The sequence below is a fragment of the Entelurus aequoreus genome, linkage group LG05 (genome assembly GCF_033978785.1).
Source record: "Entelurus aequoreus isolate RoL-2023_Sb linkage group LG05, RoL_Eaeq_v1.1, whole genome shotgun sequence".
Lineage (NCBI taxonomy): Eukaryota > Metazoa > Chordata > Actinopteri > Syngnathiformes > Syngnathidae > Entelurus > Entelurus aequoreus.
The window spans coordinates 77,092,424-77,119,828 of NC_084735.1; the positions used below are offsets into that span (position 1 = coordinate 77,092,424).

Here is a 27,405-nt window from a genome sequence, read left to right on the forward strand (position 1 = left end):
AAGCACTGCGGATGGGCGGAGTCTGCCCACCCTGACGCAATCACTGAATAGTGGCTACATAACAAACACTGACACTTCCTTTTTGCCGCGGCTGCAAAACAACGACACCGACAAGAATGGGACGAGCCGTCGTCATTGTTTGTCGCACGGCATGCCCCACGGTCGCCGCCGAACGGTTGTTTCGCAGCGTTTTATCCCGGGACTAGCCGACGAGGGAGGCTAACAGGCTAGCTAGCGCGGGGCTCGGCTAAGTTGCCTTTTCGGTCGCGGCGACCCACGCAGCTCCACCACGACCGCTTTCACTCTCAGAGAAAATGGTAAGCGCTCATTTGTTATTTCATCAATATTTATCTTTCCAGACCCAACAATTCATAAATTCATCATAATGATCGCTTTGTGTGGTGTTAAACACCTACAATCCTTTTCATCATAGTAAATATTTCTTATATAAATGACGTCACCTTCTTTTGTGACACGCCACCCGTGTCCCTTTTAACGTCACAGAAAACAAGTTAAAGACATGACAAAGTTAAAAGTTTGAAAGATTAATTGATATACATGAATCTAGTATTATCAGACAGGTCTTGTGAAGACGAGTTCAGTGATCTACTATTATTTTTTCTGTGATAAACATCAAGACAGTTTTATTACAATTGTATTAAAAGGTTGCTGAATAAAGAAGCAGAAAAAAATAGGTTTCCATAGTTACAGTTAGAGATGTTCTGATAATGGCTTTTTTTGCCGATATCCAATATTCCGATATTGTCCAACTCTTAATTACCGATTCCGATATCAACCGATACCGATATATACAGTCGTGGAATTAACACAATTATTATGCCTAATATTGTTGTGATGCATTAAACAATGTAACAAGGTTTTTTCAAAATAAATCAACTCAAGTTGTGGAAAAAAATGCCAACATGGCTCTGCCATATTTATTATTGAAGTCACAAAAATGCATCATTTTTTTTTAACATGCCTCAAAACAGCAGCTTGGAATTTTTGGACATGCTCTCCCTGAGAGAGCATGAGGAGGTTGAGGGGTAGCGGGGGTGTATATTGTAGCGTCCCGGAAGAGTTAGTGCTGCAAGGGTTTCTGGGTATTTGTTTCTGTTGTGTTTTATGTTGTGTTCGGTGCGGATGTTTTACCCGAAATGTGTTTTGTCATTCTTGTTTGGTGTGGGTTCACAGTGTGGCGCATATTTGTAACAGTGTTAAAGTTGTTTATACGGTATATGGGCACCCTCAGTGTGACCTGTATGGCTGTTGACCAAGTATGCGTGGCATTCACTTGCGTGTGTGTGAAAAGCCGTAGGTATTATGTGATTGGACCGGCACGCAAGGGCAGTGCCTTTAAGGTTTATTGACGCTCTGTACGTCTCCCTACGTAGTAGCGGCGTTTTAAAAAGTCATACATTTGACTTTTTGAAACCGATAATTTCCGATATTACATTTTAAAGCATTTATCGGCCGATAATATCGGCAACCCGATATTATCGGACATCTCTAGTTACAGTATATTTCTAATAGATTAAAAAAATGAAATTTGCATTGGAAGTGAGAGAAAATTTGAGTGAACATGGCGGGTCGAACTCGACTTGTAAATTTAGTTGTAAATTATATTTATATAGCCCTTTTTTTTCTAGAGACTCAAAGCGCTTTACATAGGTAGTAGGTAGGTCTTTATTGTCATTGCACGAGTACAACAAAACTTTTTCAGCACAAACCCGTTCAAGATTAGACAAACAAACGGTTACAGAACAGGAACGCCGTAAAAGATGGGGAAAAAGGTCAACGCTGGGGAAGGATGAGTAAAATAAAAATACAATCTAGACTGGGCTCCCAGTTTGGAGTGGGGAAAAAAACCTCCATAGCAAAGCACATATACATATTAAGGGAGTTTGTTGCGTCTTCGCCGCACTGTTCTTCGGGAGAGTCTCGGCCAGGCTGCACAGGATTTGGAGAGCAGTGCAAAAAGAGGCGACAAGACAAAGAAGCAAGCAGGAGAGGAAAGGAGCGTCCGCCCTCGAGTGCCAGTGAGAAAGGATGACATAATGAAGCCCATTACCTACATCTTTTAGCTACATCTAAACCAGTGTAGGTAGCACTGGGAGCAGGCGGGTAAAGTGTCTTGCCCGAGGACACAACGGCAGTGACGAGCTGGGATCGAACCCGGAGCCCTCGGCCAACCGAGCCACGCCGCCCATGAAGAAGAAAAGGGTTACTGTGAGGCACGGGCGATCAAATCGATCAATTAAAAGGATATTTGGCAGACTCACAGATAAATATATAGTTTAAATGACCTAATAGGGATCACAATTAACATTTTACTCACTTTAGATGTTTTGCGGGGTAGTTTTGTCAAGTGTAAACATGCCAAATTGAGTAACCTTTTGTGGTGCGTTTCCGAAAATGTTGATATTCTGGATTAACTGGGACATGTGTTGTACGTCATCAGTATTGGTGTATAGAGGTGATTAAAACACAGGAACACAGTTGAATTCTGAAAACAGCGCTACTCAGAAGTTGCGCCCAGTGACCACTGCGAATACACACACACCTACTACATAAAGGCGCTTTTCTGGCATCCAAGTCATTGTGCAATGTATGCTCGAATGTTTTTAAGAGACCTGCGTCACATGGTGTGTTTTGTGCCCGTGCAGGTGTACCTGCTGAATCCTCTGGAGAACCTGAGAAGCTACATCACCAACCGTCCGCCGCTGGTCATTTTCATGATCAGCGTCAGCGCTTTGGCCATCGCCTTCCTCACTGTCGGCTACTTCTTCAAGATCAAGGAGATCAAGTCGCCAGGGTTGACGGAGGTGAGGCGCATGCGAGGGCATGCTGATTCTTCGGAGAAAATAATTGGAACCAACATTTAGAGCTGACGTAAAACTGCCATGTTATTAATATTGCTCTAATATTTCTCATTTACTGGAAAAGCTAGCAGAAATGCTAACATGAATACGGGAGACATTAACGTCTTTCCCCATTTACAAACTTCATACCCCAATGTAGGGATGTGTATAGAGTTAGGATTTTATTGATTCCGATTAGGTATGTCCGATAATATCGGCCTGCCGATATTATTGGCCGATAAATGCTTTAAAATGTAATATCGGAAATTATCGGTATCGTTTTTTTTAATTATCGGTATCGGTTTTTATTTTTTATTAAATCAACACAAGATACACTTACAATTAGTGCACCAACCCAAAAAACCTCCCTCCCCCATTTACACTCATTCACACAAAAGGGTTGTTTCTTTCTGTTAATAATATTCTGGTTCCTACATTATATATCAATACAGTCTGCACGGGATACAGTCCGTAAGCACACATGATTGTGTGTGCTGCTGGTCCACTAATAGTACTAGGGATGATGTTTGATAAGAAATTATCGAGTTCCAGCCTATTATCGAACCCGATTCCTTATCGATTCTCTTATCGAGTCCAGATAGGTTGTTGTATATGGAAAAAAACACAATATTTGGTTCAACAAATCACTTCACATTCTCTACTACTCGCTACTGTAGTATTACCATATCTGAGTTATTGTGCAGAAATGTGGGGAAATAACTACAAATGTGCGTTACATTCGTTAACTGTGTTACAAAAAAAATTAATTAGACTGATACATAATGTTGGATATAGAGAACATACAAACACTTTATTTATTGAGTCAAAAAAATTAAAGTTCGATTTGGTAAAATTACAAACAGCTAAAATGATGTGGAATTAAATGATGGAATGGATTAAGTAAAGAAGTTAAACTGTACTGATATGATCCACTTTAAGAGGTTGTTCAAATGAATAGCGCTTATAAAGTACAAAGAAGAAGAATTATGAGAAATACTTTCAACCTTATTGAAAATAAGATATTCTTCATGTCAGTATATTAATAATGACTGAATTAATTAATTACGTATTACAAAACTGTTGTATGTACTAATTCACAGATATTTTATTATAAAAAGGTCAGTAAATGATGTATATATTTGTATGAAGTGGGAAAGGGGTAGGATTAAATAAGCTTTACTTCTTCCTACTCCTGTAAAGTGAAATGATATGAAACTGTGATGTATTATGATGTGGTTGGATCATGTTTTGTTTAGTTATGTTCTGTTAGTTTTGGACTTCCTTAGTTGTTTTGTGCACTTCGGGGGTTTGTTTTAGTCACCATGGCTACTTATGATTTTCACCTGCCTTGCACCTGTTGCTCATCAGAGACTCTATTAAAGCCTGCCTTTTCCTGTCACTCATCGTGGCTTCATTGTTTGCATTTGCGACACTTACGTTGGCATTCTGGTTTTCGAGCTCATGATTCCTGTGCTAAAGTTACCTTAGCTTCTAGTATTCCTGTGCTAAGTAAGTTTTTGCTTTAGCTTCTCGTGCGAACGGCACGCTTTCCTTTTGTTTCGTTCCTGTCTGTTGTAATGTGTATGATTTATGAGAAATAAATCATCTCCTACCTGCACGCTTTCGTCCGGAGCCGTCAGTTTTGCGTCCTGGGAACGAACCGCAGCACGCTGCACCCGGTCCGTGACAAATGACTGAGCTACGTGACGTCATTTCTTGTGATGTCCTACGGGGCATTACTTGACGGGACGGGAGTCGTTCCTAGGGATTCGAATAAAGAACCAACTCTTTTTCTTTACTATAGTGGTCTCGATAACGGGTACCGGTTCTAAAAAAGGGATTCGAGTCCGAGGACTCGGTTCTTTTCTTATCGAACAACCGGGAAAACCGGTTTCGAGCATCATCCCTAAATAGTATAACCTTTAACAGTTAATTTTACTTATTTTCATTAATTCTATGTAACTTTTTTTATATTGTTTTACTTTCTTTTTTATTCTACAAAATGTTTTTAGTTTATTTATCTTATTTTATTTAATTAATAAAAAAAAGAAAGACCTTATCTTCACCATACCTGGTTGTCCAAATTAGGCATAATAATGTGTTAATTCCACGACTGTATATATTGGTATCGGTTGATATCGGTATCGGTAATTAAGAGTTGGACAATATCGGATATCGGCAAAAAAGCCATTATCGGACATACCTAATTCCAATACCTTATCGATATCCGCATTTATCAGTACTCTTATTGGTAATATATTTACCGTATTTTCCAGACTATAAGGTGCACCCGCAAAATTGCGGAATTTTTTTTTCTTACATATATTAGCTGCACTGGATTATGAGCCCACATGTATATATGTTGTTAAATGAGGTATTCACACCGAAAGATTTTGTAAATGTATTTTTACATACCGTATTTTTCGGAGTATAAGTCGCACCAGCCGAAAATGAATAATAAAGAAGGATAAAAAAAACATATATAAGTCACACTGGAGTATAAGTTGCATTTTTTGGGGAAATGTATTTGATAAAACCCAACAAGAATAGACATTTGAAAGGCAATTAAAAATAAATAAAGAATAGTGAACAACAGGCTGAATAAGTGTACGCTATATTACGCATAAATGACCAACTGAGAACGTGCCTGGTATGTTAACGTAACATATTATGGTAAGAGTCATTCAAATAACTATAACATATAGAACATGCTATACGTTTACCAAACAATCTGTCACTCCTAATCGCTAAATCCCATGAAATCTTATACGTCTAGTCTCTGAGCTAAATAATATTATTTGATATTTTATGGTAATGTGTTAATAATTTCACACATAAGTCGCTCCTGAGTATAAGTCGCACCCCGGGCCAAACTATGAAAAAAACTGCGACTTATGGTCCGAAAAATACGGTACCTTAATTTTTTCCAAACGGTGTCTGTCACCCTCTAACTGCTGAAGCTAGCTCTCCAATTAGCTAAACAGACTTCCACAGTGACGTTTTGGTGAATTTACGAAACTGAAACAAGACAAAAAGAATGCTATTGTAAGTTAATACTAACACAGACACTCGTAAATGTTTTACCATATTAGCTAATGCTGTCAACGCTAGTTTCATTACATTAAGATAGCATGTGCAATATGCATGCAAACATTCCTGCAGACATCACACGTGGGACTTTGTAAGGATTGTTTGTTATATTTTAAAAATTACAAACGTTGCCTGGAGTGATGGATAAAAAATCCATACGAGTAAAAACGCTATGGACTTTGCAGTTAAAATCTCTAAACTGAAGGGCACTGCAGCAACTGCATTGAGCGAACTCGTCCAAAAGATGGCGCCATAGCACAAACACACCTTTTCACTGTCTTTGCTTGTTTTGTTTTTTTAACTACCGTATTTTCCGCACTATAAGGCGCATCGGATTATAAGGCGCACCTTCAATGAATGGCATATTTTAAAACTTTGTTCATATATAAGGCGCACAGCATTATAAGGCGCATAGAATAGACGCTACAGTAGAGGCTGGGGTTACGTTATGCATCCATTAGATGGAGCTGCGCTAAAGGGAATGTCAACAAAACAGTCAGGTCAGTCAAACTTTATTAATAGATTACAAACCAGCGTTCTGACAACTCTGTTCACTCCCAAAATGAATAAACAGCTGATTTATTATTTTCCCCGAGGTAAAGTCAGTGACGTGGTGTTTTGTTTATCTTTTAACAACAGCAAGGTATAACATGTAGTGCAACATTTATATCACATAGTGGAGGGGGACTTTTCCCTGATTCAATAAACACGTAAAAAACAGTGATACTGTTACGGTAAATCAAACGTTAGTGCAATCACAATATAGTAACACTCGAAATAGTGCAGAGCAATAACAATATATCAATAACTCAACGTTGCTCAAACGTTAATGTCACACAACACACAAAATAAACATGTAAAGCTCACTTTATGAAGTTATTCCTCATCCACGAATCCCTTGAATTCTTCTTCAGTGTCCGAATTAACCAGTTGGGCGAATTAGGCATCCAACATGCCCGCATCCGTCTCGTCATTAATCGAGTCAGTGTCGCTGCTGCTCTATTCCCGTGTTCTACTGCGTGACTGATCGTCTTAAGTTTAAACTCTGCGTCGTAAGCGTGTCTCTTAATAGGAGCCATTTTGGGGTCTTTACATAAACAAACAAATGGAAATGAAACGGCACGGCTCGCGCAGTCATATATCCCAGCATGCACCGCGCGCTGCTTCTTCTTCTACGGGGGAAAATGAAGTCGGCGGCTGCTTACCGTAGTTGCGATTGATGGATTGATTGAAACTTTTACCTGTTGGAGGCTCAATATTGGTCCATATATAAGGTGCACCTGATTATAAGGCGCACTGTCAGCTTTTGACAAAATTTGAGGTTTTTAGGTGCGCCTTATAGTGCGGAAAATTCTGTATTTGCATTATAGTCGTCAGCGAAGAAAATTCAGGAATTAGCCGCACCGTTTTATAAGCAGCAGGGTTCAAAGCGTAGGAAAAAAAGTAGCGGCTTATAGTCCGCAATTTACATCCCTTGGTGTAAATAATGTGATTAAAAATGCATTTTTTATTACCATTTTTATTCGGACAAGAGGTTGTACACCACCAATATCATGTAACATCGCACAGCACGGAAGTCCTTTGTCAACACCTTTTTTTTAAAGGCGTTAACAAGTCAGCTATGTTTGCAGTGCAAGGTGTAATGCATTTATGTCATCTTATAAAGACCATACAGGTCCATCAGTGTTTCTATTTCATTACAATTACTCAGCTTAACATAATATTTATGTATGACATTTATGTGCAGAGCACAGACCTTTTTACATCATATCAAAGATTCCGTATAAATCAATAAGCATGTTAGGTGGGTGTGCATTTCAGCAAGGTGTGTTTTGATGCCACGCAAAAGTGATCAGCGATAGCTATTTTGCTTCAGAGCAACTTAAAGGCCTACTGAAATGAATTTTTTAAAATTTAAACGGGGATAGCAGATCCATTTTATGTGTCATACTTGATCATTTCGCGATATTGCCATATTTTTGCTGAAAGGATTTAGTAGAGAACATCGACGTTAAAGTTTGCAACTTTTGGTCGCTGATAAAAAAGCCTTGCCTGTACCGGAAGTAGCGTGACATCACAAGTTGAAAGGCTCCTCACATTTTCCTATTGTTTACACCAGCAGCGAGAGCGATTCGGACTGAGAAAGTGGCGATTACCCCATTTATTTGAGCGAGGATGAAAGATTTGTGGATGAGGAACGTGAGAGTGAAGGACTAGAGTGCAGTGCAGGACGCATCTTTTTTCGCTCTGACCGTAACTTAGGTACAAGCTGGCTCATTGGATTCCACACTCTCTCCTTTTTCTATTGTGGATCACGAATTTGTATTTCAAACCACCTCAGATACTATATCCTCTTGAAAATGAGAGTCGAGAACGCGAAATGGACATTCACAGTGACTTATCTCCACGACAATACATCGGCGAAGCACTTTAGCTACGGAGCTAACGTGATAGCATCGTGCTTAAATGCAGATAGAAACAAAATAAACTAATAATAAACATTACAAATTCAATAGGTTCCTTTGTAACCAGTACAAAGGACTCCCTTGGGGAGTCCTTTGTACAGGGTACAGGGCGGACCCTAATAAACCCCTGACTGGAAGGATAGACAGAAAATCAACAATACTATTAAACCATGGACCTGTAAATACACGGTTAATGCTTTCCAGCTTGGCGAAGCTTAACAATGCTGTTGCTAACGATGCCATTGAAGCTAACTTAGCAACGGGACCTCACAGAGCTATGATAAAAACATTAGCGCTCCACCTACACCAGCCAGCCCTCATCTGCTCATCAACACCCGTGCTCACCTGCGTTCCAGCAATCGAGGGAAGGACGAAGGACTTCACCCGATCATCCGTGCGGTCGGCGGCTAGCGTCGGATAGCGCGTCTGCTATCCAAGTCAAAGTCCTCCTGGTTGTGTTGCTACAGCCAGCCGCTAATACACCGATCCCACCTACAACTTTCTTCTTTGCAGTCTTCATTGTTCATTAAACAAATTGCAAAAGATTGACCAACACAGATGTCCAGAATACTGTGGAATTTTGAGATGAAAACAGAGCTTTTTTGTATTGGATTCAATGGTGTCGTAATACTTCCGTTTCAACGATTGACGTCACGTGCATACATCATCATACATAGACGTTTTCAACCGGAAGTTTAGCAGGAAATTTAAAATTGCACTTTATAAGTTAACCCGGCCGTATTGGCATGTGTTGCAATGTTAAGATTTCATCATTGATATATAAACTATCAGACTGCGTGGTCGGTAGTAGTGGGTTTCAGTAGGCCTTTAATGGATATTGTATTACTTATTTTTTTACATTCCTGCTTTTAAAAATGCTTATTAATTACCAATGACCACTGTAACCCAGTCCCTAATTTTTATGCCCGCACCTTGCTTCTGTAGGACTGGAACACGTTCTTGCTGCGCTTTAACGAACTGGACTTGTGTGTGTCGGAGAACGAGACCATTAAGCACGGCCTCAACGAGTCCACCACGCCCGAGAGCCTGGTGCTGACCAGCGGGCAGGCACGCTCCAGCACGCAGGTGCCGCTGATCTCCGAGGACCCGGGCTCCGTCAACATCTCGGTGCCCATCACACTTACACTGGATCCCCAGCGTCCGTTCGGGGGCTACTCGCGCAACATCACCCACCTGTACGCCGCCGTGCTCGGGCAGCAGGTCGGCCTGTCTGGTGAGTTTGTTTGTTTGAGTTTATTTCGTCAACATGAAACCAAGGCAACCAAAGCATGGTCACAGTACATGGGGGGCTGCACTGGGGGAGCTACGGTTAATCGAAACAAGAATGACAACATATACAACGACCTTTCTTGGAACATACGGTACTCTACAAAAGACAGTAAATAGGATGTATGCAAGGGCCAAGAAAGAAAGCAAGAGCATTTTGGTGCGGCTGTGGACCAGAGGTGTCCAAACGTTTTCCACAGAGGGCCACACACTGAAAAATCAAAGCATATTTTTAATTTTCAAAACCAAAACATTGACTTTTCTTTTTTTTTTTACCTTTAGGGCTCCCCTCAAGTTCGGGAGAGGGTCTCAGTCCTAAAAATTTTAAAAAATAAGTTGTGTGTGCATATTGGTGTATATACTGTATATACATACATGTATTCTCACGCACACACATACACAACTTATTTTTTAACATTTTTATGACTTATTTATTTACTTATTAACTTATTATTTAAAAAATAAGATTATATATATATATATATACAACTTATTTTTTAACATTTTTATGACTTATTTATTTACTTTAACTTATTATTTAAAAAATAAGATTATATATATATATATATATATATATATATATATATATATATATATATATATATATATATATATATATATATATATACTACCGTTCAAAAGTTTGGGGTCACATTGAAATGTCCTTATTTTTGAAGGAAAAGCACTGTACTTTTCAATGAAGATAACTTTAAACTAGTCTTAACTTTAAAGAAATACACTCTATACATTGCTAATGACTATTCTAGCTGCAAATGTCTGGTTTTTGGTGCAATATCTACATAGGTGTATAGAGGCCCATTTCCAGCAACTATCACTCCAGTGTTCTAATGGTACAATGATACAATTTTAATTTTCCTGAGGGAACTCTCCTGAAGGAATCAATAAAGTACTATCTATCTATGTGTTTGCTCATTGGCTCAGAAGGCTAATTGATGATTACAAAACACTTGTGCAATCATGTTCACCGTTTAGCTCGTTACAGAAGCTACAAAATTGACCTTCCTCTGAGCAGATTGAGTTTCTGGAGCATCACATTTGTGGGGTCAATTAAACGCTCAAAATGGCCAGAAAAAGAGAACTTTCATCTGAAACTCGACAGTCTATTCTTGTTCTTAGAAATGAAGGCTATTCCACAAAATTGTTTGTGTGACCCAAACTTTTGAACGGTAATGTGTGTGTGTGTGTATATATATTGTACTCTTTTGCTTTTCTAATCATCTAATGACAAAGTGCTTGCACTGGGGCCGGCCTTGAGGTAGAAGGCAGAGAGGAGGAATCCTCCTTGCTTTCCTTCCCAGGCCGACTCTAGATAAAAGACACAATGAGCATGTGTTTGGGGTGAGAGAGATGAGGGCGGGGGGAGATATTGAAGAAGAGAGTGTTTTCCGTGATGTTTTTCAGATCAACTTTGGCTACGCATTTGTATGTGTTGTTCGAGGCTGGTCTCTATTCTCAAATATTTGAAAATAAATTACAAAATACCTATCCTGTCCTGGTGGTACTTTTGAGTTCAGTTTATATGTCATCAAAAGAACTTGGGACTGACCAGCGCTTTAAATTCCCCTTGGAGGAACATCTGGTCAGACGCAACAATACATATATGTATATGACATGCATGCCTTCCGCCCGATTGTAGCTGAGATATATATATATATATAGACCCTTCCCCGGGACCGAATTTGAGGGGAGCCCTTCAGAGCTATCCGTCGATTAGGTTTTTATTAATATTGTTATTTGTTTTATGCCCTTTTTGTCAAAAAATAATTTTCATATGGCAAACACACAAAATATTTGAAAGTGTAAATTTTGATGTGAGGTAATTGGAGCTTTGGATAGCGCAATATTTCATAACATTCATTGTTTTTTGAACAACAGCTTTAAGGAAAAACAGCCTGCATGGCATCTTTCTGTAATCAGTCAATATTGCAACTTTTTCTTCTTACATTTCATCTGTTTACTCTTTTATTCCACTTTTTTATCCATCCATTTTCTACCGCTTGTCCCTTTTGGGGTCACGGGGGGTGCTGGAGCCTATCTCAGCTGCATTCCGGCGGAAGGCGGTGTACACCCTGACAAGTCGCCACCTCATCGCAGGGCCAACACAGATATACAGACAACATTCACACTCACATTCACACACTAGGGCCAATTTAGTGTTGCCAATCCACCTATCCCCAGGTGCATGTTTTTGGAGGTGGGAGGAAGCCGGAGTACCCGGAGGGAACCAACGCAGTCTCGGGGAGAACATGCAAACTCCATACAGAAAGATCCAGAGTCCGGGATTGAACTCAGGACCTTCGTATTGTGAGGCACATGCACTAACCCCTGTGCCACACAGTGTACTTACGCTCCACTTTTTTTTATGTTATTTTAAATAATATTTCTTAAATGTTCTACGGGCTGTTAAAAAAAACTAGCTGCGGGTCGCACTGTGGACACCCCTGCTCTGGACAAAGGTGCATTTGACTCCCAATGACATCAGTGTAAGCATCTACCCTTATATAATCATAATGGTACCTTCCATCTAGTTATCACCCTGCATATACGAGGGGGGAGCCTGCCAAGGCAAAAATACAATGTTGCCCAATTTATTTTTGTCACTTTAGAAGTTCAATACTTTGATACACTTCAAAGTAGCCAGTGTGCAGGTTATACAGCAGTGAAGATTTTCCATTCCCTGAAAATGTTGCCACACGTAGCCATTATTGTCCTATGCCACTTCCCCGTGTTGCCAGCTGTAAAGGTTTGTTTCACACGTTTTTGGTGTTTCAGGTCGTGAAGCCCACGAAGAGATCAACATCACGTTCACGCTGCCCGTTTCCTGGAACGCGGACGACTGCATCCTGCACGGCCACTGCGAGCAGGTGGTGTTCAGCACGTGCATGACCGTCTCTGCCGCCAGCAATATCTTCCCGGTCACAGTGTGAGTTGGACGGGATCAATGTTCCCTCTAATTTTTCATGTGTGTGAGCAAACGCAAAAACTCCCTGAGCATTCAGTGGAGCCCATGTGAGCAACATCAGACGTGCACACTGTGGCTACACCAGCAGCACACCTGTCCCAAATCTGACCAAATAACCAGTTAAATCTCCATCCATCCATCCATTTTCTACCGCTTGTCCCTTTTTGGGGTTGCGGGGGGTGCTGGAGCCTATCTCAGCTGCATTCGGGCGGAAGGCGGGGTACACCCTGGACAAGTCCCCATCTCATCGCAGGGCCGACACAGATAGACAGACAACATTCTCTTATTATTATAATCAAATGACAGCAGTCATTTCCATGAGATGATTTTCTAATATAAGTGTTTAGGCCCAATTACAATGACAATAACAAAAAATATTGTTTTTCATGAACTGTGTACTTGTATTGTTTGTCTGGGTGGAGGTCCTGCTTTGGAAATAATTTGTACCCCTTTCAGACATTGCATTTAGTTCCCATTAAACATTCACATGTTGCACAATGAGATGTAAGCAGGGGATCATGTGTACATTCCTGCAACTTCCTGTTTGTAAAATATATTTTTATTAGTATTTATTTAATATGCTAACAGCATTTCATGATTAATATTTATAAATTAAGATTCCTAATAAATGACACTAGAATAAGCACACATTTGATTGGTAAATCATAGTGTAACGACCTGGAATGACACTTTATGTGTGGTGTTGGAGTTGTCCGACTTTTTGTGTGTCTGTAAACGCATCACTGGCTAAGTGCCATATGTGCATGTGTTGGCGCAAGTGAGAAAGAGCGAGCGGCTGCTGTTGATATAACAAAGTTGGTTTTGGTCTGGTTTGTACTGCAGAAAATGACCAGTTTTGCTAGATATATTTTTTTTACTAATGTTTTGGTGATGTGTTTATGGCCGACAATGAAGAGTTTTGCTCAGTAAAGTGATCGACGGAATTCATGTCCTCAAAGCATCTCAACAAACGTTACAATATTTGAACAATGACGACGAAAACTGTTTTCTCTGTCGTGTCCGTGTCGTGTCGAAAATTGTTATGCGCTTATTTTTTTATTTGATTTTGTGCGTGGCATAGATTTGCCGTGCGCAGAGGACGCTTGAGCAGCGCGCAATTGCACAGGCGCGCACCTTAGAGGGAACATTGGACGGGATCCTCCTACTTGAGAACTATTGCCCTGATTCGTGTACTAGAAAAGCGTAACATGCACTCCCAACTATTTGCATGCAGAACGTCATTGATCCAACACACCAATCCAATATGTTTTGGCATACTGTAAATAAATAATAGAACCTGTTCAAAATGGGTTACAAAGACTCCAAATGTAGCTGATGACAAATACAGGAACATTGCATAATTTACAGTTGTATGATTTTATCAAATTATTATTAATCTACTTGTTAAATGTAGTAGTAATATATGGTTACTTTCTTTTCAAACATGGTTCTATCTACAATTCTGTTCAAATGTAATAAGCACTTATTCTTCTGTTTGGGTACTCTACATTAGTTTTGGGCGATACTACAAATTTTGGTATTGATCCAACACCAAATAGTTACAGGGGCAGTGTCGGTCTTAACCAATGTTCATACTTAAAATTTGCGGGATCATTAAATGTAATGTGACAAAAAACAGGATGGTGGTGTAACAATATCAATTAATATTCAAATCATTTCCTTATTCCCTTTTATGACTAAACATACAAAATGTATAATAGTTATTGGTGCAAAACAACAAAAGCACAAACTACTATTGGTTTTTATTTCCATAGTATGTAAACAATAAACCACAGAAACGATTATTCAATTACAAAAAATATTGACGTAATCCCTGTCGTATTTACCATATACTGGTATTGGTATTCTTACTGTCGATATTTGTATTGATCTGCCCAGCCCTGTTTACATTCAAGCGCTTTAGCTTAGCTATGTTTTTTGTGTACCCTCCTACCATCCAACAGTGTGTTTGTTGCATGTTTAGCTATTCATTGTGCTCTAGTCCTCCTGTGCTAATAATACATGCAAGAATATTTTTCTGCCATGGAGGAGAAAATTTGTGATTTGGTAGTTGCACTGTGGAGGGACATTAGCCGCTGGCTCGCTAGCAAGGATGCTCTATTGCACTTTGTTCGCTTGTTGTGGTCAAATTTGTGGCACAGAGCTAGAATGTGTCATCAACATGCACTATCATGATAAAACGACAGCAATAAAAGCTCTTTGGTCGGCCAAATTCATATTTATATAGTTTACAAGTGGTAAAAATGGATGGGTGGATAAATCGCGCAACTAATCATACATAATTAGTTTTAAAGCAAAACAGATTGGACTGACTAACAGTAGAGGGGGGAATTCATGTTTAAATGGGCTGCTGTAGCTATAGATATAGTAAATAGGGTGATAGAGGGCGTATGAATCAGATGATGGGTGAAATGACAGAAGTGTGGTTCCCCAAGCTGGTGAAGTTATCGCGTTTCTGCCTTTTTGCTACAATTATTATAGGATATCTCTATCTTTATCTTTGAAATTCTACCAGCCAATCTGTGTGTTTTTTTGTTTTTGCTTTTGCAGTCAGCCGCCACACTGCATGCCAGAGACGTACACCAACGCCACCTCCTGGTATAAGGTCTTCACCACGGTGCGTGACTCGGACACCAAGTACAGCCAGGACTACAACCCCTTCTGGTGCTACAAGGGCGCCATCGGCAAGGTGTACCACGCCCTCAACCCCAAACTCACCGTCATCGTGCCCGATGTAAGCTCATCACTCGTCATCTAGGGCTGGAGAATTGAGCTGAATTTTTAATCTAGATATCGGTTTCTCACGGTCATGAAAATATTATAATCAAGAAAAATGATGACCAATGAGCAATGAGTTTCCTAAGCTTGTGACAGTGAAACGGATGAGTGAAAAAAAGAGCGTGTCTCCTAGAAGTTTGGGATGTTACCATCAGGGTTTCCCCTACATTGCCACTATATACGTGGCGGTAGGGGCATGGCTATGGGCGTGGTCAATATGACATCAACATATACAGTCGTGGTCAAAACTTTAGATACACTTGTGAAGAACATAATGTCATGGCTGTCTTGAGTTTCCAATAATTTCTACAACTCTTATTTTTTGTGATAGAGTGATTGGAGCACATATTTGTTGGCCACAAAAACATTCATGAAGTTTGGTTCTTTTATGAATTTATTATGAGTCTACTGAAAATGTGACCAAATCTGCTGGGTCAAAAGTATACATACAGCAATGTTAATATTTGGTTACATGTCCCTTGGCAAGTTTCACTGCAATAAGGCGCTTTTGGTAGTCATCCACAAGCTTTTGGCAAGCTTCTGGTTGAATTTTTGACCACTAAATTTGTTGGTTTTCTGATATGGACTTGTTTCTTCAGCATTGTCCACACGTTTAAGTCAGGACATTGGGAAGGCCATTCTAAAACCTTATTTCTAGCTGGGTATTGTGGCCAAACAGCTCAATTTTTGTTTCATCCGACATCACATGGACAAAGATAAGACCTTCTGGAGTAAAGTTCTGTGGTCCGATGAAACAAAAATTGAGCTGTTTGGCCACAATACCCAGCAATATGTTTGAAGGAGAAAAGGTGAGGCCTTTAATCCCAGGAACACCATGCCTACCGTCAAGCATGGTGGTGGTAATATTATGCTCTGGGCCTGTTTTGCTACCAATGGAACTGATGCTTTACAGAGAGTAAATGGGACAATGAAAAAGGAGGATTACCGGTACCTCCAAATTCTTCAGGACAACCTAAAATCATCCGCCCGGAGGTTGGGTCTTGGGCGCAGTTGGGTGTTCCAACAGGACAATGACCCCAAACACACGAAGTGTGGTAAAGTGGTAAAGGAATGGCTAAATCAGGCTAGAATTAAGGTTTTAGAATGGCCTTCTCCAAGTCCTGACTTAAACATGTAGACAATGCTGAAGAAACAAGTTCATGTCAGAAAACCAACAAATTTAGCCGAACTGCACCAATTTTGTCAAGAGGAATGGTCAAAAAGTCAACCAGAAGCTTGTGGATGGCTACCAAAAGCGCCTTATTGCAGTGAAACTTGCCAAGGGACATGTAACCAAATATTAACATTGCTGTATGTATACTTTTGACCCAGCACATTTGGTCACATTTTCAGTAGACCCATAATAAATTCATAAAAGAACCAAACTTCATGAATGTTTTTTGTGACCAACAAGTATGTGCTCCAATCACTCTATCACAATAAAATAAGAGTTGTAGAAATGATTGGAAACTCAAGACAGCCATGACATTAATGTTCTTTACAAGTGTATGTCAACTTTTGACCATGACTGTCTGTATATGACATGATCATTTTGATTTGCAATGATGCATACATTCACTTTAAAAAAGCTAAACAAATGTTTTTTTTATGTGTAAATAAAAAATATTAGTGTTATTAATATAGCCATTAATATTAATGTTTGTTTTGTTTTTTAATTTATATTAGAATCACAATGTGCTTTAAAACAAGGAATATGACTTGGTAGGTAGACTGCTCTCTTGGTTCAATGCAATTTCAATTGTTGTTTATTGTAAAAGGTAACACAGGCTACACTTTATTCTGCCCTCTCTGAATGTTGCAATTTAGTTATAAATATGTAAACAGTCCTTTGACTGTTAGATTGGGAAAAAAATACTTTAGGTGTTTTGTTGATACTTTTCACAATGAAGTCACTGTAAAACTAAACACACTAAAAAAAGTACATTATATATACACATGAAGTACACATGTAGAAATCACGTTAGATTAATAATATAATTTGGAATAAACTGTAAAAATCAATACAATTATGCAGGATGCAATTGCGGCTGGCTTAATGCTAATGTGCAAGGGACTAGCTAACTCAAATTAACGTGGCCAATCGCGGGCACAGATAGACAATCATTCACATTAATATCTATGGACAATGTGCAGTCTGCAATGAAGCTAACATGAATATTTTTGGAATGTGGGAGGAAACTGGAGTGTCCAGAGAAAACCCACACACGCACAGGGACAAGTGCACACTCCACACAGCGATGTCCAAACGGCGGTTCGAAAACGCACACAACGTAAAGTTATTTTCGGTAGTTATGTCAAAAGATTTAGGGCAAATAACACTGGTTTGAATAGGAAATGCATTAATTAGGTTAAAATACCCTTTTCTTCAACTTTCTCTTACTTTTGCTGGGTGTCAACTCGTTTTGGTGTCACGCACTTCTGACAGGCGATTTAGATGCATGTTTTTGTTTTTGTTTTTTTCAAAATAAAGCAAGGAGGAACATTTTTATGATAGTTGAGCTGTTTTTCAAACTTGTAGCCAATAGTACGTAAATAAGAGACTATACACAGTTAGGGCTGCAACTAATGATTAATTTGATAATCGATTAATCTGTCAATTATTACTTCGATTAATCGATTAATAATCGGCTAAAAGAGACAAACTACATTTCTATCCTTTCCAGTATTTTATTGGAAAAAAAACAGCATACTGGCACCATACTTATTTTGATTATTGTTTCTCAGCTGTTTGTACATGTTGCAGTTTATTAAAAAAATAAAAATAAATAAAATTGCCTCTGCGCATGCGCATAGAATAGATCCAACTAATCAATGACTCAATCAAACGAATCAATTTTTACAATCGATTAATTGTTGCAGCCCTAAACACAGTATATTTATTCATACAACACATCACTTTAAGTTGTCTTCATGTACAAAAACTAAAACTTATTTTGAAGGTGTGGCAGCGTTAATCTTCCGCCACGATAGTTTACGTGTCGGGGAAACCCTGCACCGTGGTTGCTACTTTAATTTGACCCACCGCAAGCATGCCTAATCAACAATCACAAAAGTTAACAAGAAAAGTAAGGCCATACGATTTCTGTGTTGACGTAACCTTGGACGTGGTGGCCAATAAAACGGAATCCACTGTTAAACGTAGGATATTGAAATTCACATAAATGTGAGTGAAATGTTGTCATTGTGGGGAAAAGAAACACTTGTTTGGGGAAAATAATGTCTGGTACCGCTTATTCATCCCCTAAGCACTGCCACTTGAAGCAGCGACTAAACTACGAAGCTAGAGCTAGCAAGAACAATCCATACACCCACAACACATCTCATCTGCTTGTGTTGTTGTGAACGACATCATCATGTCAGATCAATGTACAAACAGGACAGCAGTCGCAACTTGAGAGGCGCTCTCTCTTTTTTATTTTTCGAACGGCCAAAGGTCGTCTCCAAACTCGTCAAGCTCAGAAAAGCAGCACACTTTCCCCCCTTCACAATAACAGCGCTGTGCGCAATATCCGGTCTGACGGCGCTAACAAAATAACGGTTTCAAAAGCGCTTCTTACACAAGCATAATGTACTTATTGATACATTTACAGAATGACTATGCTTTGATTTGAAATACTGCTCAAGACGTATTGCACGAATAAATGTGTGGATTTTCGCATTTTGTTAAAATGTTATTGACCAAAAAAACTACAGTGGTAAAATGGAATTCAAAAAAATTAAAACAAACTTTTTCGTATTGTCATTTAAATGTATTGTTGTTACTATTATTTTTGTACTTGTTTGTTACCATGTTATATCCTGTTGTTCTTTAAAATTATTTCAAGTTGAGTATCGGTGGTACATAACTACTCATATTTTTTAAAATTAATAATCGTGTACTTAATCGGGATTTCAATATGAATAAAAAATTATCGTAATTATTATTTTTGCCATAATCGTCCAGCCCTGGCATTATCTTAGCTTTCTGAAAGATATAGTCGCAAGCAAAACAATAGGGACACTTTGTTATCCAATGAGAATGTGTCCCTAAACCTTTGACATCCACACAGTGTAGAAAAGTGATAGCTTAGCCTTTTTCTCACCAGGATGACCGCTCCCTCATCAACCTCCACCTGATGCACACGAGCTACTTCCTGTTCGTCATGGTCATCACTATGTTCTGCTATGCGGTCATCAAGGGCAGGCCCGGCAAAGTGCGGCAAAGCAGCCCCGACTTCTTCCCCGAAAAGGTACGGCCGCCGCCATTGTGCATCTACACTGTCACTCTGCGCTAACGGGCGTCACATCGCACACTTGCAACATTAGGTTGACTCTTAACCAGGGGTGTCCAGACTTCGGCCCGCTGGCGTATTACGTTTGGCCCATGGGAAAGTCATGAATATGCTAATAGGAAACTGGCCCGCATGGTACCTCCAACTTAATGCCGCCCATCTTGTGTACACCGTAAGCAACTCCGGTTACATTTTTATATATAACCCAATCCACACAACCTTTCAAACTCACTGCGTGACAAAACCAACACAAAAAGTCAACACACATGGTCACACAACCTAACCTGCTCACTGAACTTTGTGGATATTATAAAAAAATGTCCAAGCACAACTTGGGATGATACTCTAAACCGGTTTTCCCGGTTGTTTGATAAGAAAAGAACCGAGTCCTCGGACTCGAATCCCTTTTTGAGAACCGGTACCCGTTATCGAGACCACTATAGTAAAGAAAAAGAGTTGGTTCTTTTTATTCGAATCCCTGGGACCAATCCCATCCCGACCAGAAATGCCCCGTGAGACATCACAAGAAATGACGTCAAGTAGCTCAATCATTTGGCGCAGATAGGGAAAGCAGGGAAAAAAATGTACCGGAAAAAGCACTCCAAGGTGTAATAAAGTTCAAAACAAAAGGTATAATCCACTGAATAACTTTACGGAGAGATTTGAGCAGGGTACAAACACATGACGAACACTTTTACGACCAACCGGAAACATAGCAACAAGGCTAGCAACTAGGGATGATACTCGAAACCGGTTTTCCCGGTTGTTTGATAAGAAAAGAACCGAGTCCTCGGACTCGAATCCCTTTTTGAGAACCGGTACCCGATATCGAGACCACTATAGTAAAGGAAAAGAGTTGATTCTTTATTCGAATCCCGTCCCGACCAGAAATGCCCCGTGGGACATCACAAGAATTGACGTCACGTAGCTCAGTCATTAGGCGCAGATAGCGAAAGCAGGAAAACAATGGACGGGAAAAAGCGCTCCAAGGTGTAATAAAGTTCAAAACAAAAGCTAACATCCATCGAATAACTTTACTGAGAGATTTTAGCAGGGTACAACACATGACGAACACTTTTACGACCAACCGGAAACATAGCAACCAGGCTAGCAACGCACCTCCTTTACGGCAGCTGTCGCAACGTTCTTAAAACAACCGCAGCACATACATATATATACAACATATCTCCCTTTTTTAACTTTTGTTTTTCTTTCCTTGTAAACAAAACAAAATCACACTGTAGATGTGTTGTTTGTCTAATTATAAATAATGCAGACGAGGCGTGTTGGCTGAGTTCTTGACGTTTACTTTCACAGCGTGGCAACATGCAACACTTTTCGGGGCTACCGCGCATGCTCGTAACTCCCGTTGCATGCTGGGTAGTGTAGTTGTTATATTCTCTAGCTCATAACATTTTTCCCCCTATAAAGAAATAATGTTAACTCAATAAAGTGTATTTTTTTTTTAGCTTTAACTTTTCATTTTTAGCATTGTAACCACATTTGCAAAGAAATTTTCTCTTCATAGAATTTTCTTTCAATAAAGAAATAAAGTTCAAAAATGTCAAAGCATCATAACAAACAGTTATGTCAAATAGCAGCAGAAGTGCACTTTTTAGAGAGCTGTATTATTTTCAGTTTTGTGCCCAAGGGACTGATTTTATTTAACACTATATTATTATTTATACACCTATAGTGATCACAGAGACAGGTTGTTTTTGTGTTACTGTATATATTTGTTTCTCTGAAAAATCCCACTTAATATACTTTGGGTAACAACAGTCAATATTTATTTATTTTATTTTATTTTTTTAGGTGGGTAACAGTCAATATTTATGTATTTATTAAATTTTATTTTTTTATTTAATAATAAAAGTGAGCTTTTGTTAAACCAAATATTGTGTGTTTTTTTCCATATACAACAACCTATCTGGACTCGATAAGAGAATCGATAAGGAATCGGTTCGATAAGAGGATTCGATAATAGGCTCGAACTCGATAATTCCTTATCAAACATCATCCCTACTAGCAACGCACCTCCTTTACGGCAGCTGTCGCAACCGCAGCACATACATATATATATGACATCTCCCTTTTTTAACTTTTGTTTTTCTTTCCTTGTAAACAAAACAAAATCACACTGTAGATGTGTTGTCTGTCTAATTATAAATAATGCAGACGAGGCGTGTATGCTGAGTTCTTGACGTTTACTTTCACAGCGTGCTCATAACCTCGTTCTTAGCTGCCGGGTGGCGACATGCAACAACACTTTTCGGGGCTACCGCGCATGCTCGTCACTCCCGTTGCATGCTGTGTAGTGTAGTTGTTATATTCCCTAGCCTACCTCATAACATCACATCTTTCTCCCTATAAAGAAATAATGTTAACTCAATAAAGTGATTTCTTTTTTTAGCTTTAACTTCTCATTTATTAGCATTGTAACCACATTTGCAAACAACTTTTCTCTTCATAGAATTTTCTTTCAATAAAGAAATAAAGTGAAAAAATGTCAAAGCGTCATAACAAACAGTTATGTCAAATAGCAGCAGAAGTGCACTTTTTGGAGAGCTGTATTATTTTCAGTTTTGTGCCCAAGGGACTGATTTTATTTAACTATTATTATTTATACACCTATAGTGATCACAGAGACAGGTTGTTTTTGTGTTACTGGATATATTTGTTTTTCTTAGAAATCCCACTTAATATACTTTGGGTAACAACAGTCAATATTTATTTATTTTATTTTATTTTTTTAGGGGGGTAACAGTCAATATTTATTTATTTATTAGATTTTATTTTTTTCTTATAATAAAAGTGAGCTTTTGTTAAACCAAATATTGTGTGTTTTTTTCCATATACAACAACCTATCTGGACTCGATAAGAGAATCAATAAGGAATCGGTTCGATAAGAGGATTCGATAATAGGCTCAAACTCGATAATTTCTTATCAAACATCATCCCTAAGCACAACACATAATTCAAAATCCTCTGCAATGCATGATGGGGACAAATGCAAAGCACTCTCGCCACACTAATCCACGTTTGGCACATTTTACGATAGATGCTTGATATTTCTGATTGACGACAAAACTTTAAGGAGGTCGTCATGGAAGTGAACAAGGTAGGAGTAGAACTTTCACATACTCTTAATATTAGAGATAATATCGGACTGCCGATAATAAATGCTTTAAAGTGTAATATCGGAAATTATCGGTATCTGTTTCAAAAAGTAAAATGTATGACTTTTTAAAACGCCGCTGTACGGAGTGGTACACGGACGTAGGGAGGAGTACAGAGCAGTTGCGTCCCCCAGGCATACTTGCCAACCCTCCCGATTTTCCCGGGAGACTCACGAATTTCTTCCGATTTCTACTCAGACAACAATATTGGGGGCGTGCCTTATAGGCACTGCCTTTGCGTGCCGGGCCAATCACATATCTACGGCTTTTCACACACACAAGTGAATGCAAGGCATACTTGGTCAACAGCCATACAGGTCACACTGAGGGTGGCCGTATAAACAAGTTTAACACTGTTACAAATATGTGCCACTGTGAACCCACACAAAACAAGAATGACAAACACATTTCGGAGGAACATCCGCACCGTAACACAACAGAACAAATACCCAGAACCCCATGCAGCACTAACTCTTCTGAGACGCTAAAATATACACCCCCCCCTCCCCCTCCCGCAACCCCGCCCACCTCAACCTCCTCATGCTCTCTCAGGGAGAGCATGTCCCAAATTCCAAGCTGCTGTTTTGAGGCATGTTAAAAAAAAATGATGCACTTTGTGACTTCAATAATAAATATGGCAGTGCCATGTTGGCATTTTTTTCCCATAACTTGATTTATTTTGGAAAACCTTGTTACATTGTTTAATGCATCCAGTGGGGCATCACAACAAAATTAGGCATGATGTGTTAATTCCACGACTGTATATATCGGTATCGGTAATTAAAAGTTGGACAATATCGGAATATTGGATATCGGCAAAAAAGCCATTATCGGACATCTCTACTAAATATCCAATTATATTAATGATTTATTATATATCTTTTATGTTAATATATTATGTATAAATGTATCAATATATACACATATCTAAAGTATGTATAGCCTTACTTATACTTTGTATATATAGTTTACATGCTTTCGGCCCCCAGCCAAGTTGTATTAGCCCAATGTGGCCCCCCAGTTAAAAAGTTTGGACACCCCTGATCTTAACATTAGCAACACTAGCAAGGCTGAGTGCGCTATAATGCTTGGTTAGCCTATTCACCGGCGAAAAAGGAAAAGTTCAAACTTGTCAAACAAGGTTTATTTTAAGACGTGCAGTGAAGCCTGCCTTTTCACATGTTCACCTTTTTGTTTAAATGAATAATTCTGTTGGAATTAGGCTGCGCTTCAACCCACCGTTTTGTCTTGCAGGTGGCTCTGTCAGAAGGTTAATCGGGCGGTACGAGAAGATCAGTTGTAAGACCAGTTCCAAACAAAGACCCAGGGACACGCACTCGGTTGCCTGTTGGTCTCTGTGCGGACTTTAAAGTTGAAGAAGAAGAAAGACAAAAGAGCTCGGCGAATGATTGAACTCCTCCTCGCAATGTTGGGATTATCCAACCAAAGATACAAGTGCCTGCATCCGTGGTGTAAATACGATGTAGGAACCTTTTTGTGTTATTGTTGCTAATAACAATTGATTTGCCATATCACAACATGCAGTACCACACAGCTGCCCACCTTAAAGACGATTGACACATTCATCCATACAATCCGGCTCGCTTGCTAACCTCCATCTGTTCACCAAGGCCCGCCTAGACGGGGTGCAGGAGCAGGGCACGAAACGGAGAAGATAATGTACTTTTTCTTTATATTAAAAGGAGTCCAAGCAGTGCTGAGCGACTAACAATAGCTACAATGCGAGTTCAGGCTCAACTGGTAGCGTTCATTTGTTTTTGTTTTAATTAGCAGGCTACTTCCTGGGTGCTTCAGACCGACGTACAAATAGTAATAACTTAACATTGCGCTTCATTCAACAAAATAATGGGTTCTTTTTTGGCCCTGAAGTGCAAGCCAAATATGTTGGTTTTTTTTCCCTACGTAAACCTTGTTCATCCATGTTTTTTTATTTATTTATTTTTTTTATAGCATTAACACGTCCGTTTCTTAATGACGGCAATGAGCCAGAGCTGTTTTTTATTTTTTTTTCGCCCAAAGACTTTGGAGAAACCTTACCAACTGTCAGATGGTGCCACTCGAATAATAGTCACTGCAAATAAATCCAAATGTGCAACATCACCAAACCGAAAGATGTGAGAATTCATCATCAACATTGACTGATTTCACTTCTTCAATTGAAAAGCGGCATTGAGATGCTCGGAAGTTTTTTTTGTTTTTTTCTGACTGTTTCTTTTTTAGCTACTTGTTGATGGAGGCAGAATAGAACAGGAATCTGCTCTATTATGTATTTTGGTTGTTTTTTTTAAAGCGAAAATCGTAAATTGATCCGCTGGTGTTTACTAAAGTGCACCACTTTAGTAACGTGTTATCAGAATATGACAAAGTTGACGTCTAAATTACACACTTATCTCGTTTTGTCGGGCCGGACGGAAACTTGCCTTACCTGCTGTGGACTTGCTTTCTCGCTCGCCTTCATCATGCCATTTTCTTCCACTCACTCAAACACTCTGAAAACATCGTTCCGCTTTTGAATTATTCCTTAATTAATTGAATTTTTCTACGCCACGCAAACACTGTTTAAGCACTTTTTATGTTTTTTTTTGTGCGCGCACATTTTGACGTGAATTTTGCATTTTTGTTGTAATTTTCTGTTATTGCATATTCCCTCACCCAAAAAAACGTCTGATTATATTTATGATTAAAACGTGCGTGTAGTATTACAAAATTTGCAAAAAAAGACAAAACAATTAGGAGTGTTTGGTGTTTTTTTTCTCTCTTAATGGCGTGTGTGTAAAATGAACATTTACAGTTTGATTTTATTTTGTGCAACATTGACAATCAAGATGTTTAATTTATCTGTATTTTTTGTTGTTGTTGAGAAGCGCATTAGTCTGCATTTTTCTTTGCCTCCTAATTTAGTTCCATTCAAAATAAAAATGTTGAATGTACTTTTTCCACAATCTTGTAAAATTCCATGCTATCCATTCAAAGACTTGAATAATGTTTTTGTTGATATTATAGGAATATTGTATCAAACGCGTATCAATAAAAATAAATGTTATTTTTGTTTTCATTTCAAAGTCTTCCAAGAAATGTATCATATTCAAGCATGCATCTGTCACGACTAAGTGTGTGTCATCTCTGTGCAGCTCCGCAAATGGCCTTAAAATTGTGTGTCTCGCTGTGTCAACAAAATGGCTTTATCGACAATAACGGCCATTCCTTTCTACTCACCGGGCGTTTTCTTGAGTTGTCTGCAGAGCTTTCAGGCTAAGAGTAGGAAGCCAAGCGTGTGCCTTCCTCACTTATCAAGCTGCATCCCTGTAGATAAGACACGTAGCTTAGGGAAGGGAAGGAGGTGGTTTTGTGGATATGACTGCTGTAGATGAATACAAAGTGAATTAAAGTCTCTTTAAGTTAATGCCTCCCGCTCATTTGTTTCTGCCATCTAAGATGATGTAACACACAATGTTGCCTCCAGGAAATATACCTTTTTTTTATACCACTGAGCTTATGATTTATACGATATAATTCTAATAAAATGGGAGAGTATCCCAAAAATGATGACACGCCAGGGGGAACGTTTTTATAATACTGTATTTTCTTTTATAAGCATTATTTAATTAAGGCAAAAATGTGAAAAAAAAGTAATAAAATTAACTTTTAAGTGGTACTAATTCTGTCAAAAAACTGCATTTGGAAAGCACAATAATACATATTCATTGTGAAGAAATATGAAATGCTTTTTGTAATAATTCTAATTAGATTTTTGTAAAAAAAAAAGAAAAAGGAAACAATTCCCATAATTAAGTATTGCAAAAATGCATCCCGGCTTCATATTAATACGTATTTAGTGTTATATTAAATATTTTATTAATTCTGGCATTTTTTAATATTAATTATTTGAAAATACATATGGAGAGCACAATCATTTTTTGTATCAAGCATTATTTAATCCTGAAAAAAATGTGAAAAAAATAATATTTGATATAAAATACATCTGGAGAGCACAATAATACATATATATTAAATAATATAAAATGTTTGTATTAAGCAACATTATTTAATATGAAATGCATTTGGACTGCACAATATTCCATATTTATGGTAAAGTAAATCAAATGTTTTTGTATTTAATTAGGGCAAAATTCAAATAAACTAATAAACAATGCATCAGGACAGCACACTACATTTTTAGTTGGTGTAGTATGAATATTTTTTTAATTAAGCACCATTTAAACATTTTAAAACATTTTTATTTAAAGTAAACATTTGTGCTGTTCATATGTATTTTCAAATATTTAATAAAGCATTATAAAGCGTTTTTGTATTAAGTGGCACAATATAATTGTGGCAAAAATGAAAATTGTATATGTAATTTATTTGGACAGGACAATAGAATTGTACATATTTTAAAGTTATAAAAAATATGTTTTAGTAAGCAA

General features: G+C 38.5%; 1 protein-coding gene and 1 long non-coding RNA gene across 2 annotated transcripts in view; one reads left to right on the forward strand and one right to left on the reverse strand.

Moving 5' to 3' along the window:
* tmem248 (transmembrane protein 248) lies at positions 1–26,365 on the forward strand. Its single transcript, XM_062048956.1, has 7 exons — positions 1–317; positions 2,667–2,825; positions 9,362–9,650; positions 12,497–12,647; positions 15,258–15,441; positions 19,592–19,735; positions 24,212–26,365. Exons 1-7 carry the CDS (start codon positions 315–317, stop codon positions 24,230–24,232), a joined length of 951 nt encoding a protein of 316 aa, XP_061904940.1. The 5' UTR covers positions 1–314; the 3' UTR covers positions 24,233–26,365.
* The window catches only part of LOC133651053 (uncharacterized), an 88,396-nt gene continuing 70,776 nt past the window's right edge, over positions 9,786–27,405 (reverse strand). Inside the window, exons 2-3 of the long non-coding RNA XR_009826365.1 lie at positions 26,195–26,281; positions 9,786–9,914 (exon numbers count right to left, since the gene is read on the reverse strand). This is a non-coding gene — a long non-coding RNA (uncharacterized LOC133651053). The remainder of the gene's footprint in view (positions 9,915–26,194; positions 26,282–27,405) is intronic.